Here is a 14,795-nt window from a genome sequence, read left to right on the forward strand (position 1 = left end):
TGCCACATCTTCTTTATCCATTCATCCGATGATGGACACTTAGGTTGTTTCCATCTCCGGGCTATTGTAAATAGAGCTGCAATGAACATTTTGGTACATGACGCTTTCTGAATTATGGTTTTCTCAGGGTATATGCCCAGTAGTGGGATTGCTGGGTCATATGGTAGTTCTATTTGTAGTTTTTTAAGGAACCTCCATACTGTTCTCCATAGTGGCTGTACCAATTCACATTCCCAACAGCAGTGAAAGAGTGTTCCCTTTTCTCCACACCCTCTCCAGCATTTATTGTTTCTAGATTTTTTCATGATGGCCATTCTGACTGGTGTGAGATGATCTCTCATTGTAGTTTTGATTTGCATTTCTCTAATGATTAATGATGTTGAGCATTCTTTCATGTGTTTGTTGGCACTCTATATCTTCTTTGGAGAAATGTCTATTTAGGTCTTCTGCCCATTTTTGGATTGGGTTGTTTGTTTTTTTGTTATTGAGCTGCATGAGTTGCTTGTCAATTTTGGAGATTAATCCTTTGTCAGTTGCTTCATTTGCAAATATGTTCTCCCATTCTGAGGGAGAAAAATGTAAATCTTTCATGTCTTTTTCTATGTTAAAAACTCATATTCTTTCCTGAAGGTCATAAAAGGGATGAATACTAAGATATGAATAATGAATTTCTATTGGATTAATTTTGTTTAAACAGGACTTTAAAGTAACACAATTTCCCTCCTATTCCTAAACATTCCAATTACATTTTACTATAGTTTAAGATTAAAAACCCATGCCAATAATCAAGAGAAAGGAGTCTTTTCAAAATATACAAAATGTGGAAGAAGCTAAAATGGTAGAACCCATACACTATCATGGACATGCACACTGTCACTCTGAAATAAATTGATGCCATTTACAGTGAAATCCATGATGGCAGTCAGTAGCACTTTCCTTAAAGCTTAGTTCTTCTCCCAGTGCATAATGAGGGAGCTATTAATTTAATCTGAGGGAAACTTTTACACTCTCTCTTCTGTAAGAGGAAACTAGAAGAGGAGAGGGAGGAATAGCACAATACAAGTTTTGAAATAGGAAATATATGAATACTGCATGCTTTACTGTGACTATAGTATGGTTCCAATCACTTGACTATATCCACCATTCTTTTTTATGGGAATATGATTTAATAGTTGTTACCATTCTACCATAATCATAAGAAATAATAATTAAAATTACTTATAGCCTGGTCAGTGAGACCTTGAGTAAATTTTGGAAGCATCCATGTTTCATACAGTTTCAGGGGATGGATATTTCCTGTTATTAACTCTATAACTTCTTCAACTGGAACAGATAGACCTTTCTCTGTTGAAGCAGTTTTGTCTTTTTCCTGGGCCTTTTCAGTTTTCTCTTATTACAGACTTGTAAAGCTTACATATACAAACTTACACATACATGTATAAAGCAAAGAAGGGATAGAGTAGTCTTGAGAGGACACTGTTTTGTAGCAGGCACACAAGACAGATATAATTCCCTGATTGCATTTGCCTCCCTAGCCCCAGCTCCTTTGTGGAAAAGCATCAGCATTCTGACTGGTCTCTGCACCCCACTGACTGGACAGAACACTGCATTGGCATTCTTAGGGAGCACTGATGGTCGCTCTGGAAACTGGTTAGAGCTTGTGCAGCCAAAGTGCACAGGAAAGAAACAAATATACTTAATATAACATACTTACTCTGTTTTTCTAAATTAGCATTTATTCCCTGTAAGAGGTTGATTTCTGCTTTGACAGGGAGTAGTCGAACTCTGTATTCACCCAAACCATAAAATTAAAGTTAACATACCTCAGCTTATCATCCTACTGGAGAAATGTATGAAATTTAAAGTATTTTTTAATTGCTGCTGTTTAGAATGGCTGAAGCCCATTCGCTGAACTTGTTAAAGAGCAGTGTTAACGAGGGTACTTTTCGTTTCTTTTTTTTCCTACCACAGCATGAATTCTCAGCCCAAAGTGTGCCCTGTTTCCCACAATAGAGACAGGGGAAAAAGTGCGAGTCTCTCACCACAAAGCATGAGACAACTATAAATACTTCTCTCCCAGAGTTCACACTGATGAGAGTCTTTGTGGAAAAGAACTTCCTCTTTTTGTGGGAATACAGTAGAAATGCAAGTTGTATTCTCCACAATTTCACTACTAGAAAAATAATATTTTTATTTATTTTATTTATTTTTATAAATAAAATAAATTTTATTTATTTTTATTTATTTTATTTTTATTTATTTTTTATTGGTCTTCTTAAAAACATATACAGTGTTTACAATAAGGAGTAAAAGAGAAGATTTTCAGTGCGATATTTCAAGGAGCATTTTCTAAAGGCAGGATCCAGTCCCAACTTTGGAAAATTAACAAACACCTATGAGATCAAAGAGTCACCTGCAAAAAATTTTATTTGTTTTTCTTTCATACTAGTTTCCTAAAGATGCATTGTTACTTCTTGATAATGTAATAGTCAGACATGACTATATGGTGGCCATTTGAGGAAGAAGTAGCTCTTACATAAGTGTCTAGTTTCCTTATCTCTTTTGATACAACACCTCTTGGTTTCAGAGGCTTGCACAGATTTCCTCTAAATGAATAAACTTAGTAATATTTTTCTAACTATCAATTAGTCTAAAAGTAGATTTAGAAATCTACTTCTGAAGCAGTTTTGTTAAGTAATTATTGGTCAATTCTCTTTCTGATTGGTACTTCTTTCTGCAAAACAAATCCCTGTACTTAGAACAATTAATACCACCATCCCTGTCTCCTTGATTATTACACAGTGATGTTTCTTGAGAAAAAAAGCTTACCCTTTCTTTGGGGAAACTTTAGTCCATGAAATAAAACTTCATTAAAACTAGATCTGCTTCTAATGCCAGTGTGATGCAGATCAGTATCCCCTTTCTTTTGACTTTCCAGGCTGTGTGAAGAGAATAGTATGGTTTGGTTTAGGAAGGGTTGTAGCTTAAGAGGATTGCATTATGTTTCTGTGTCACTTTGGGGGATTTTATTTCAATATTATATCCTGTTCTGTAAAAACACCATAGTCATTCTCTTACTTATTATTAAATAATTAAACGCTGCCCTTTGTTTACTTTCTCCTTCTGATCAGAGGATTCCTCTCCACTCTAGGCCTTGATCTGAGTTCCAATTCATCAGCTTGTAGTAGCTACACTTCTGATTTCTGAAGTCAGACAGATATGGGTCCCATTTCTGTCTTCATCAGTTATAATTTAGCCTGATATATGCATACCAGAGCTGGCAGTGACAAACATTTTGCTTCTCCTTATTTTCCCAGGGTTCCTTGCATTTTAATAGAGGATCACAATATTTTAAGTAGAGTTGGAATGGGGTGGAAAGAAAGAGCAGGAAAACATGCTTTTAGGAAGGTCTGAAGTACAAATCACATGGAGGTAACTGCTTGAGAGAAAATCACCCTTATTTGAGTATTGTCAATAACGTAGCACAGGGAGGCAAACGAATAAATTGTTCACTAAAAATATTCTTCTTTAGAAGAATAAAATTCACAAGAAAGCGTCAATGCAAATAAAATATATTTGTTTTCCTAAAGGAAGATATTTGAAAAGTAGTAGTAAATACCTACTTTGACCTTCTGTGTCCCTAGTGTTCTATCTCCACTAAGTTTTAGGAACATTACATAGAGGAGGAGCCTGAGTCTCAAAGGCCGTAAGTAAGAGATGGATTCCAGAGCCTTTGCAAGGTCCATTATGCCCCATGGCTTCCCATTGCTTGTGCTGTTCATCCAGATACGTGCTTAGGATACCAGAATGAATACATCTCTTTCAAGAGGTTTTTAACAGACATTAGATAATAAACAAGTACAACACCTAACAAATAGAACAGAATGCCTTATTTAAAGCAGAAACAGAATAAATGCTCACCTAGTATCGTTTAAGTCCCCTTTCAATTATTTTTTGAATCAACATGTTTATATTTGAGGGTATTTTCTTATTTTTTCCTTGTTCCCTTTACTTGCACCTCCTTTCTTTATCTCTTTTCCCAACTGAAATGTTTATGGTTTCAAAAGTAATTACTTCTTGAAGAAAGTTTTCATGTATACTAAGTGCTACCTAATGGAAGCCATAAGCATAGAGTCTGCTGGCATTTGAGTGGTATAATACATAGCCAGGTTGAATCAAGTGGGAGAGAAGGTTAATCATTCTTTTAAACTGGCAGTGTTGCCGGAGGTGGATTAATATATGCTTTTTGAATCTCTTATGTGCTGTAAGTCTCCTTGATCACAATCACTATGTTAATGGTTTAAGTTTTGAATTAGAGGTGTCTCCTGGGGTCAGCTGGGTCAACTTCCTTAATCTCTCTGGCCATATTAGGTGATAGTTTTCTTATTTCTATACATGATCTATGTTAGAGGGAGTGTTGACTATACCAGACTCTTAACGTGGGCGCCCAGAAAGTGGAAGAATCTCTCTACTGGTGATTAATCATAACTCTTTTCATTGTGAATATAGTCCTTCCCTTAGGTAAGGCAGGAACACCATGAAAAACAGAAGGTTCTCAGGTGTCTGTGGAAGCTGGAGTGCTCTCGACCTGTCAGCTCACTGGCAGAGCAGGCTTCGCCCAGACACTAGAGAACAAACTGTGAAATTGGCACCAGCCAGCCTCTCCATTGCACAGGACATCCCTATTTAAATTTGACAACCAGGATATTTTACAATTTGAAATTCTTGTCATCTGGTTTTCTTTAGTTTCTTCTTTGGGATGAAAAGACTGAGAAGCTTGTTAAAAAATCTGGAATTCTGACGGTGAGGCTTAACCAGATCTATTGAGTCATCAATCAGCAAACATTGACCAATGCTTACCATTCCCCCAGTTACTATACTAAGGACCCAGACACGTCTCAGATAGTGGCCTTGCTCATTCACTGTCTTTACAGTACTTTTTTCTAAATGTAACCAGAGCTCAGGTTAAGACAAGACATTGATTTGAGTCTGAAGTAAACAAAGCTGACTGGTCTGATCCCTTCAGTTCCCAGAATTATTTTGTTTCAGGTAGTAATTTTCCCAGACCAATAGAACAAAGTCCTATCATCTATTTATTTAATATTTTATCACAATAGTCCTTGCCCCTTTGACCTCTAGTGAGGAAACTTGCATAAGAAACTGAAATATGCTTAGGTTCTATGGGTAAGTGCAGATAATGATATGAATGAAATTGAAAATGAAAGCCAAAGGTAGAAAAGGCAGTTCTGAATAGATTAAGTAAGACAGAGGTATTTAAAAAATCAACTAGAAAAGATACAATAAGGAATGGAGAGCTTCTGGAAGTTTTCCAATAGGTGAAGGGTTGGTACTTTTTTTTTTTTTTTTAAGAACATGTCTGGCAGTTGTATGCCAGAGAAAGTTATAAGGGGGCTGACTATAGGCATGAAGTCCACTGAGAACACTGTTTCTCTAGGTCACTGACGGTATTCTCAGTGTACATTCTATAGTACTGGAAATTAAGTTAGGAAAGAAAGGGTAATCTGATGTCATTTTAAATGAAATTTCACAAATGATTAGAGCTAAAAGGTGTCTTTTTTCACTCAGCCAACACGTTGAGCACGTACTATGGGGCAAGCACTGTGCTTATGGGTAAGAGATAAAAGAAAAAATAAAGACCAGAGGAACTCAAAAGAGAGTGTGAGAGATGCATGAACAACTCATTACAATCGAATAGGGATAGGCTATTAAATAAATAGATCATAAAAATGTAACTTTGTAAAACAGAACTTGGAGTCAATAATCCTGCTAGGGGATATTGAAGAGGATGCCAACAATGAGGGGGTCTTGGAATTAGGTTTTGAATGTCAGTAGGAATTTTCCACATGGAGAGAAGGTCAGGGGCATACCAGGCGAAGGAACATCCTGGACTTGAGAACCAATACAGTATATTCAAGTGATTGTAAATGAGTTTTTTTTGACTAAAGCATAAGGTATAAGTTGCCAAGTGGTAGAAAATAAAGTATAAAAGTTAGGCTGGAATAAAAGTATAAAGTGTCATAATTCTTATGATGAAAGATAGGTGTTTTCCTACAAAATGGGTTACTTATAAATATTTTAAAATTAGAGACTTCTGTGTAAAGCTTGAAAAAACAGTAAATCAGAGTTGTACTGAGCTCAGGCTTAGTGGTGAAAATTTCTGTATTTTGTTTGCCAGGTTGGATAGTGTTACAATTCTTTAACATTTGTTTTTCCTAAGTAAAGGCATCTGGTGAAAATATGGGATCCATTTTATCCTGGGGAAGTTTTGTCTTAACCTTTCTTCTATGCATTTTTTCTATTTAAAATGCTTTTGCAGAATCTAATCATAGGAAGTTTGGATACTTGAAGTACCTGCTCATATTCTCTCTTTGACATAATGGGAATAATTAGGAAGTCTTCTCTAATTTTGAGACTACCATGACTGCTCTCTTATGTTGGTTATTCCTGTAGGTGAACCACTTTTAGGTTCGTCTGAGTGATTAGTTAAACTTAATCCTCACAGATTGATTCAGCAGGTCTGAAAAGATATCTCAGAATATGTATATGGAGAGATAAACAATAAGAAATTACAGTAAGCACAAAAACAGATAAATATTATTCATACTTTTTCATAAGATCTTATTTTCTCTCATTTCTCTCTTATTTTTTTCATAACTTTTCTTTAATCATATGAAAAAGAAGGGAATTCACATGGCATAACAAAAGCTATGCAAAACTTAAGGAAACACAATTTTCTGAAATTTCTCAAACTTATTTGTATAGGATTCAGAATGCATTTAAAATGATTAAATGATTTAAGCTAATTTTTTTTATTGCACACTGTTTTAACCCCAATTAACCAAGCAAGAAACTGAGAGTCATTCTTTACTCTTCTCCCCTCCCTTAAACTCTGATTGGAACAATCCCTAAGAGTTGTCATAATTATACTATATATATATAAAAATATATATGTATAAATATAAATACACACACACACACATGTCCATTGTTCTCTATGTCCATTGTCATATCTTTTACATTTCTTACTCGGATGTAACATCCCAGTTCACTTTTTCCCTGACTCCAGTATTATTTCTGTCTTGTTTATTCTCTGCATTGCAACCTAAATTTCATTCAACGGCTTAGAGCTCTTTGACAGCTTCTCTTTAATTTTGGGGAAAAGGCTTCAAGCACTGTGCTCTTGCCTACTAGTCCACCCTTATCTGGTTTCTCTATCCTTACTTAGCATCTCCTTCTTCCATAAATTTTCAGCAATACTCAATAGATTTCAGGGTTAGACTTCTCTTAATGCTGAACTTTCTCCAGGTTATGTCATCAATTTGTATCATTCTTTACTCATTCAATCCTTGGTTAATGCACTCTCATCATATAAGTTTCAGAATAAACATTGACTCTCTGGCTTTTCATGACTTCCGTTAGAGATTAAATTCCCTTTCTATGTATTCTTATAAAACTTGGCTGTCCAGTTACCTGTGAGAGGTATAGTTATATTTTAGAGTTCATTTCCCCTATTACATTGTAAACTGCATGTGAACAATGTCCTTATTTACCAGTGTTGTAGGTACTCAGTGAATATTTATTCTGTTAAAAGATTTATTCTGTTAAAAGTTAAGAGACTGTTTATGTTCCATAAATAAGAGAAAATGTAGCTCAGAACCAAGTAGTGGCAAGAGACTTGCATAATAGTATACAATATTGAGAGACAGTAGGAATTTAGGTTAGACAGTATTTGGTTACTGAATTAATTGTGAAGGTGAGGGATGATTATACAGAGTCCAGAGTTTTATTATTTTTTTAAATTAATTTTTATTAAAGTATAGTTGCTTTACAATGTTGTGTTAGTTTCTGCTGTACAGCAAAGTGAACCAGTTATACCTATACATATATTCCCTCTTTTTTATATTTCTACCCATTTAGGTCACCAGAGAGCATTGAGTAGAGTTCCCTGTGCTATACCATAGTTTCTCATTAGTTATCTATTTTATACATAGTGGTGTATATGTCAATCCAAATCTCCTAATTCATCCCCCCTTCCCCCCCTTGGTATCCATGTGTTTGTTCTCTACATCTGTGTCTCTATTTCTGCTTTGCGAATAAGTTCATCTGTACCATTTTTCTAGATTCCACATATAAGTGATATTATACGATATTTGTTTTTCTCTTTCTGACTTACTTCACTCTGTATGACAGTCTCTAAGTCCATCCATGTCTCTGCAAATGGCACTATTTCATTCCTTATTATGGCTGAGTAATATTCCATTGTATATATGTACCACATTCTCTTTATTCATTTCTCTGTTGATGGATATTTAGGTTGCTTCAATATCCTGGCTAGTGTAAATAGTCCTGCAATGAATATTAGGGTGCAAGCATCTTTTTGAATTATGCTTTTCTCCAGGTATATGCCCAGAAGTGGGATTGCTGAGTCACATGGTAGTTCTATGTTTAGTTTTCTAAGGAGCCTCCATACTGTACTCCATAGTGGCTGCACCAATTTACATTCCCACCAACAGTGTAGGAGGGTTCCGTTTTCTCCACATCCTCTCCAGCATTTATTGTTTGTAGATTTTTTGATGATGACCATTCTGACCAGTGTGAGGTGATACCTCCTTGTAGTTTTGATTTGCATTTCTCTCATAATTAGTGATGTTGAACATCTTTTCATGTGCTTGTTGGCCATCTTTGGAGAAATGTCTATTTAGGTCTTCCATCCATTTTTTCACTGGGTTGTGTTTTTTTTGATATTGATCTGCATGAGTCGCTTATATATTTTACAAATTTATTTATGTTTATATATTTTGGAAATTAATCCCTTGTCAGTTGCTTCGTTTGCAAATATTTTCTCCCATTCTGAGGGTTGTCAGAGTCCAGAGTCTTCAGTGTTTCCTCAGTATCCAACTTGGGCAACTGTACAAATAGTGGTGGTATAAATGATGTAGAGAGATGAATAGTGGAAGTAAGTATTGAAGGTAAAATTAATCGTTCAGTAATATCACATAATTAATTTTAAGTGTCCATGTTATATTTGGGCAGAGTTTTTCACTTTGCAATTAGTTAGGTTTGTAAGAGACTCAGGAGAGAGATATGTAAGTTTTAGGTCAAGATCTGTGATATATATGGTGGCTGGAATCACAAGAGTAGATGAGACCATCTATCAAGGGCAGAAGAGAGCTTCTGAGAAATACACATCTCTTGGGAGAGGGCAAAGTGAGAGTGTCCAGTGAAAGAGATAAGGATGTCCAGAGGCAGGAGGAAGAAGTAGCAAATTAAGATGCTACTGTTGTTAAGGTGAAAGATTTTTCTGAGATGACAAACTTGATCAACAAAATCAAATATTGCTGAAAGGTGACATAATGACCAAACAATATTCATTCAATTTAATCACAAATTAAATGTTGGTGAATGCAATTCCAGTGCAGATAAGTAAGAAGAAAATAGCAAAATTGTGTGAGTCACGAGGTACATAAAGATAAGAAAATACAGACAGTGAGAATAAATACAATTTTTGATAAACTGTACTGTGAAATTAGGAAGAGAGAAAAGGTAGCTAGAGAATTACTTGGCATCAAGCAAGAGTAATTTTTAATGGGAAGGGGGCAGCTTTCTAATGGGAGGGGGCCAAAATAAAATTGCTAAAGAGGAAAACCTTAACAATACCAATGAGATGGGGAAATGAATGGAAGATACTGAGGAAGTGAGAATAGGTGAACTATGTAGAAAAGCTATCCTTGTATGTAAAGAGAAAAAGTTATTTAGGGGTGTTTTTGCTTTATAGTCTGTGTTTTCTCTGTGAAGTAAAAGTTTGATGGGAGGTGATGTCACCTCGAGATAGTGCTCATCAAATATCCTATGTGCTTATCTACATTTTTCATCCTCCTTTGTAGTTAGACTCTTTTCCTTTGATTAGTTGTGGCCAGTGGCAAAGAAGCAGAATAAAGTGTATCACTTCTGAGCTGAGGTCATTAGGAGCCAATGTCCCTCTGGTCTGGTCCTCTGCTATTGTGACATCGGAGGTCACATAGTCCAGATGATGTGGCTGCAAGATGGATCAGGACCATGTGATCTGTAAGGGCTTTACTTAGTAGAGAAATAACTTACTAGTATTTTCCACTGAGATTCCTTTGTTAAATAGATCTCCCTGTGAGAGCTCAGAGAGCATAGCGAAGACTGAAATGACAAAGACAGAGGGAGAGATGTTGGTAACATATGGAAGGTGCCTGGCAGATAATATATTAAATGGTAAACAAAGTTGCTGGAGTAAGAGAGAGAGTATATAAGAGATGAGAAGAAGGCCAACTGTATGTAGTATCTAGCGCTAAGGAGTGAGGAGAGAAACAACTGAAAAAAAAAATAAAAAGAATGATCAGAAAGAAGCTAGGTGGTATGCCAACAGAAATCATAAGATTGCTATAAAACATAAAGGAAGGTAGTTTTAAAAGAAGCACCATTTAAAGGAGTCAGTTGTTTCCCAAAGGGAAAATCCTATGGGAACTGAAAATAAACCATGTGATTTGATGACTAAACTTTTATGAAAAAAATGGAACCATTTCAGGAAAGTCATGGGAGAAGACGCTGTGTTACAGTGGGGAGAGTAATCAATACATTGTGAGGAAAGGTGCCTTCATTTCCAAGAAATGCCAGTTAAGAAGTGAAGAGAGCATTTAAAGGGAAGGGATAATGTAAGAAAATTTTTTTAAAAATTAATTAAGGAAACTTGAATAATTCCTAGACAAAGAGGAAGGTATTAGTGAGAGATGAAAATCAGAGAAAGCTATCTTAAGATGTTGTTATGGACTGAATTGTGTCCCCACAAAAAATATATGTTGAAGCCCCTCTCAATTTTACTGTAGAAGATAGGAGATAGGTCCTTTAGGGAGGTAACTGAAGTTAAATGAAGTCATAAGGGTGGGGTAATAATCTGACAGGGACTGATGGTGTCCTTATAAGAAGAGGAATAGATTCCAGAGATCTCTCTCCCTCTGCTCATAGAGGAAAGGCCGTGTGAGGACACTGCAAGAAGACAGCCATCAGCAAGCCAGGAAGATTGTTCTCACCACAAACCAATTCTTATGGTATTCAATACCTTAACCTTGGACTTCCACCCTCTAGAACTGTGAGAAAATAAATTTCTTCTGTTTAAGTCATTCAGTCGATAGTGTTTCACTATAACAGCCCAACCAGACTAATACAGACCTTCATGTACACTGCAGTATACAGAAGCTAAACAGTGATTGTGAGCCAGAGATTACATCTTGAACAGAAGTGTAATGACGCTTGTGGTACTCACAACTTCACGAATTTTGTCAGAAAGATGTGAAAAAAAGTCAAACAGTTCTGATAGTGGATATTTTCTTTCTGTTTCTGACATAAAGCAGTGTCTGACAGCCTCCCTGATACCCATCGGTATCGCAGTTTTGATTCTGTGGCTCCAGTTCTACATGGCACCAAGGTGCTGTGTACTGTCCATTATTGGGTTTTTGGGAGATGTACCTATTGCCAACAAGTGGGTCAAACCACTGGGGCTCTTCTGAAGTTCTCCCTAAATTTAGACCCAGCTTCAGCTCCAAATCAGAGTTTTCAGAGAGCCCAGGGTGAGGCTCACTTGCCACAGTAGACACGTTGGCTAACGGGTTGCACTGCAGCACCCGCACGGACAAAGACAGCATCACGATGCCACCGTTCTTCTTCTGCAGGGGCGAACCGGTGGACCGTCAGCTTGGCCCCCAGCACAGCCACCTGCCTGTTCACTCTCTCGGCCCCTGTGAGGAAGGTGTTCAGCCCCGGCTTTGAGGTCAGAGTCGTCTCCTCTCTGGGTTCGTGTGAATGGAGGAGCCGCAGCCCTGGTCTGGGTGGTGTCTTGGCCCTGGGTTTCCGGGTTTGGAGGCGTATCTTACCACCTAGACCCCCACCTAGGGCTCAAGGGTTCAGGGGCTGTGTACCGTGGGTTTTGGGGGCAGAAGATATTTAACCTGGCGTTTGAGGAAATTGAGGGAGAAGAGACTCAGGTTCAAGGGCTCCTGGTTTGAATTTCTCGCTTTAGGTTTGAGGTCCAGGGCAGTCTCTCACCAGAAGCTGCCGGATATCATCAGGAACATTCCGAGTGTTCTTGCACATACCCCGGGCAGCTGAATTGGAGAAGATGACAGGTGCCTGTGACACTTCTAGGGCTCGCCGTGCCACAGCATCCGAGACATGGGACAAGTCCACCATCATGCCCAGGCGGTTCATTTCTGCCACCACCTTCTGCAGGGACAGGATGGGGAGAGGGCATCAGGGCTGCATTTACCTTGTGTGCATTTATCTGTAGGGAACAGGCGGGGCTGTACATTCATGTGGGGCAGGGTATGAAACCCGGGTCCTTACCTCGCCAAAGCATGTCAGCCGACTGACATTGCTGGAGAAGGGGTGGATACCCTTTGCTGAGCTCTGCGTCCTGCAGGATGCCCAGGAGGCAGTCTGACTGGTGGCTGTGACTTGGCTACAAGAGCCTAGAAAGAGGTTCTGTCGAACTGTCTACACCTGCAACTACCTGGTGCAAGAGGAGGGACCCAAACTGGGCTGTGCCTGGCAGTAGCAGGGCCCTTCTGGGGATCCAGTCTTGTTCTGCAAACCTCCATTCCCCTCCCCACCCCAGGTTCAGGGCCGGATCCCAGGGGTAAACTTGCTTTGGGCCCCAGCGTGATCTTGGGCAGATCCCTGCCTCACTGGGCCCTCACCATCTGCACTGTGCTCACCAGGGCGTGTTGCAGGTGTGGGTGAGTGTCACGTAGTGCACACCAAGCGCACAGAAGGTATGCAAGATGGAGAGGCTACTGTCCAGTGAGTGGCCGTCCTCCACACCAATGAGGCAAGCCCACTTCCGGCTATTGTTGAGAGCTGAGGGCAGGTAGGTCAGATGATCATTTTCAGAGGCAGGGGAAGCTTACTGAAGTCCCTAACACCTACCACCACCAGTCTGTTTACCTTTTTTTGTTTGTTTTTTTGGCCGTGCCGCGCAGCATGAGGGCTCTAAGTTCCCCCACAGGGGATCAAACCCGAGCCCCCTGCAGTGGAAGCGTGGAGTCTTAACCTCTGGATTACCAGGGAAGTCCCCCTTCTACCTTTAACTGAGGTCACAAGCTCCAGCTCAGAATAGGAGGCACACATGAGGCGGATGAGGTGAATTTGCTCCAGGTTGAGGCGCACAGCATCCCGTTCGTGGGTCTGGCATGGGACGTAGGCTGACCAGAACTGAGGGAAGGCCAGGGCTTAGTTTGGGCTTTGGAACTCCTTGGGGCTCAGCTGGCACAGCACTCACTGTGCCCAGAAGTCACATGTAATGCGTTGCTGTCTCTGTGGTACTTGGATGCCCGTCAGGCTGGCTCACTGTGACCCCTGTAGCCCCCAGCATCCATGGCATGGCACTTTCTAGGTCACTGTGGTAACTTAGTTCCAATGTGACTAACCTGTGGTCTCTGAGGCCCCCAAAGGGCCCCACATTCCCCAGCAGCCATGGTGGCACCTTGTGTGTCCCTTTGGTACCTGGGCACCTCTGAGACCATCGTTCAGCCTGTCCAAGCTGGTCTGACCATGGCTGAAATTGCGCAGATTAACATCCTGTAGCCCACTGTGGTAAAACTGCCTCAGGACCAGGGGCATCTCGTTGTGGCTGGAGGGAGGTCAAGGCAAATGGGTGGGCTCCTTAGGTCTTGAGATCAGGCAGGACACATTGCCAGGCCTGGGCCAGCCTGGGTGTCCCCACCTCACACTGTCACACAGACTATGGAGCAGCTGCGGCCTGGGCTGAGGGGTTCCCACCAGGGAGGGGATGACAGAGAAGGGGAAGGGCATCTGTAGATGATGGACAGGACATCCAGCGGTGGTGTGAGGGAGCCTCCCCACTAGCTCTGCATGCTCCGGACCTCCTCCTCTGCCCAGGGCCAGGCTAGGCCCCCACCGGCCCCCAGCAGCCCGCACACACTGCAGCCACCCCTCCACAAGCGGGAAGTCCCGCATCAGGGCCCTCGTGCGCTCCCGCGGACTTGGGGTGCTGGAGGTGCCCGGTGTGGTCTGCACGGGTTACCAGCCGCAGCAGCAGACCCAGCAGGAGCAGCAGACACAGCAGAGGCCGCTGACTGAGTGCGCGGGGACCTTCGAGGTCCCCGGGCCGCAAGCTGCGCAGGGCCAGGCAGGCGGGCAGAGGCGGGTCTGAGAGGGGCGGGCGATGGGGTTCTGCCCGTGGACTCAGGCCACCCAGCGGCGCGGCCTCGCGAGGGGGGCGGGGTGAAGGAGGGGATACAGCGTCACAGGACCCTGAGACCCGTGTGCGGAGAGCCGCGATCCGCGAAGCCCGGCAGCCACAGGGAGGCACTGCCCTCCCGCCGCCTGCTCAGAGGCAGCTCCCGCGGGCTAAGCTGGCCTCTGCTGAGAGCCCACTCGCCTCCCATCGCGGGTTCCCTCCGCCCCCGCCCCTCTTCCCACTCCCACTGCTCCGAGGGGGCGCGCTAGGTTGCTCTCCCCACCTCTAACCTTCCTGTCCAAGCTGGGGCCACCTTCAGCCTGAGGCCTCCCGGGAGCACACCTCGTCCCCATCTGCCTGCAGCCGGCCCCGCCCACCCCGAGGGCTGCGTGCGAGTGTCTCTGTGGCCACACGTGCTCTGGGCTCCCGGTTTCCCGGTACTGGGCCATGGGGGCTGGTGTGGGGGAAGAGATAGTTTCTGGAAATGGTGGGGGGGGGGGTAACGTTGTGAGCTCTGGATTCAGGAAGGGGCCCTCTGCCCCCGACCTTCTCTCTC

At 41.4% G+C, this 14,795-nt stretch overlaps 1 protein-coding gene across 1 annotated transcript; it reads right to left on the reverse strand.

The window, feature by feature from the left end:
- Positions 1-11,455: 11,455 nt before the first annotated feature.
- Positions 11,456-14,447, reverse strand: LOC309974370 (dipeptidase 2-like; the record flags this gene model as incomplete). The annotated part of the gene is given in 10 exon segments (XM_082858995.1): positions 11,456-11,511; positions 11,624-11,708; positions 12,088-12,264; positions 12,385-12,454; positions 12,756-12,897; positions 13,122-13,251; positions 13,543-13,669; positions 13,991-14,074; positions 14,076-14,208; positions 14,321-14,447. Coding segments are annotated over 10 exon segments (1,131 nt in total).
- Between the last annotated feature and the right edge of the window lie 348 nt (positions 14,448-14,795).

Source organism: Leucopleurus acutus (genome assembly GCF_964270905.1).
Source record: "Leucopleurus acutus genome assembly, chromosome: 17".
Lineage (NCBI taxonomy): Eukaryota > Metazoa > Chordata > Mammalia > Artiodactyla > Delphinidae > Leucopleurus > Leucopleurus acutus.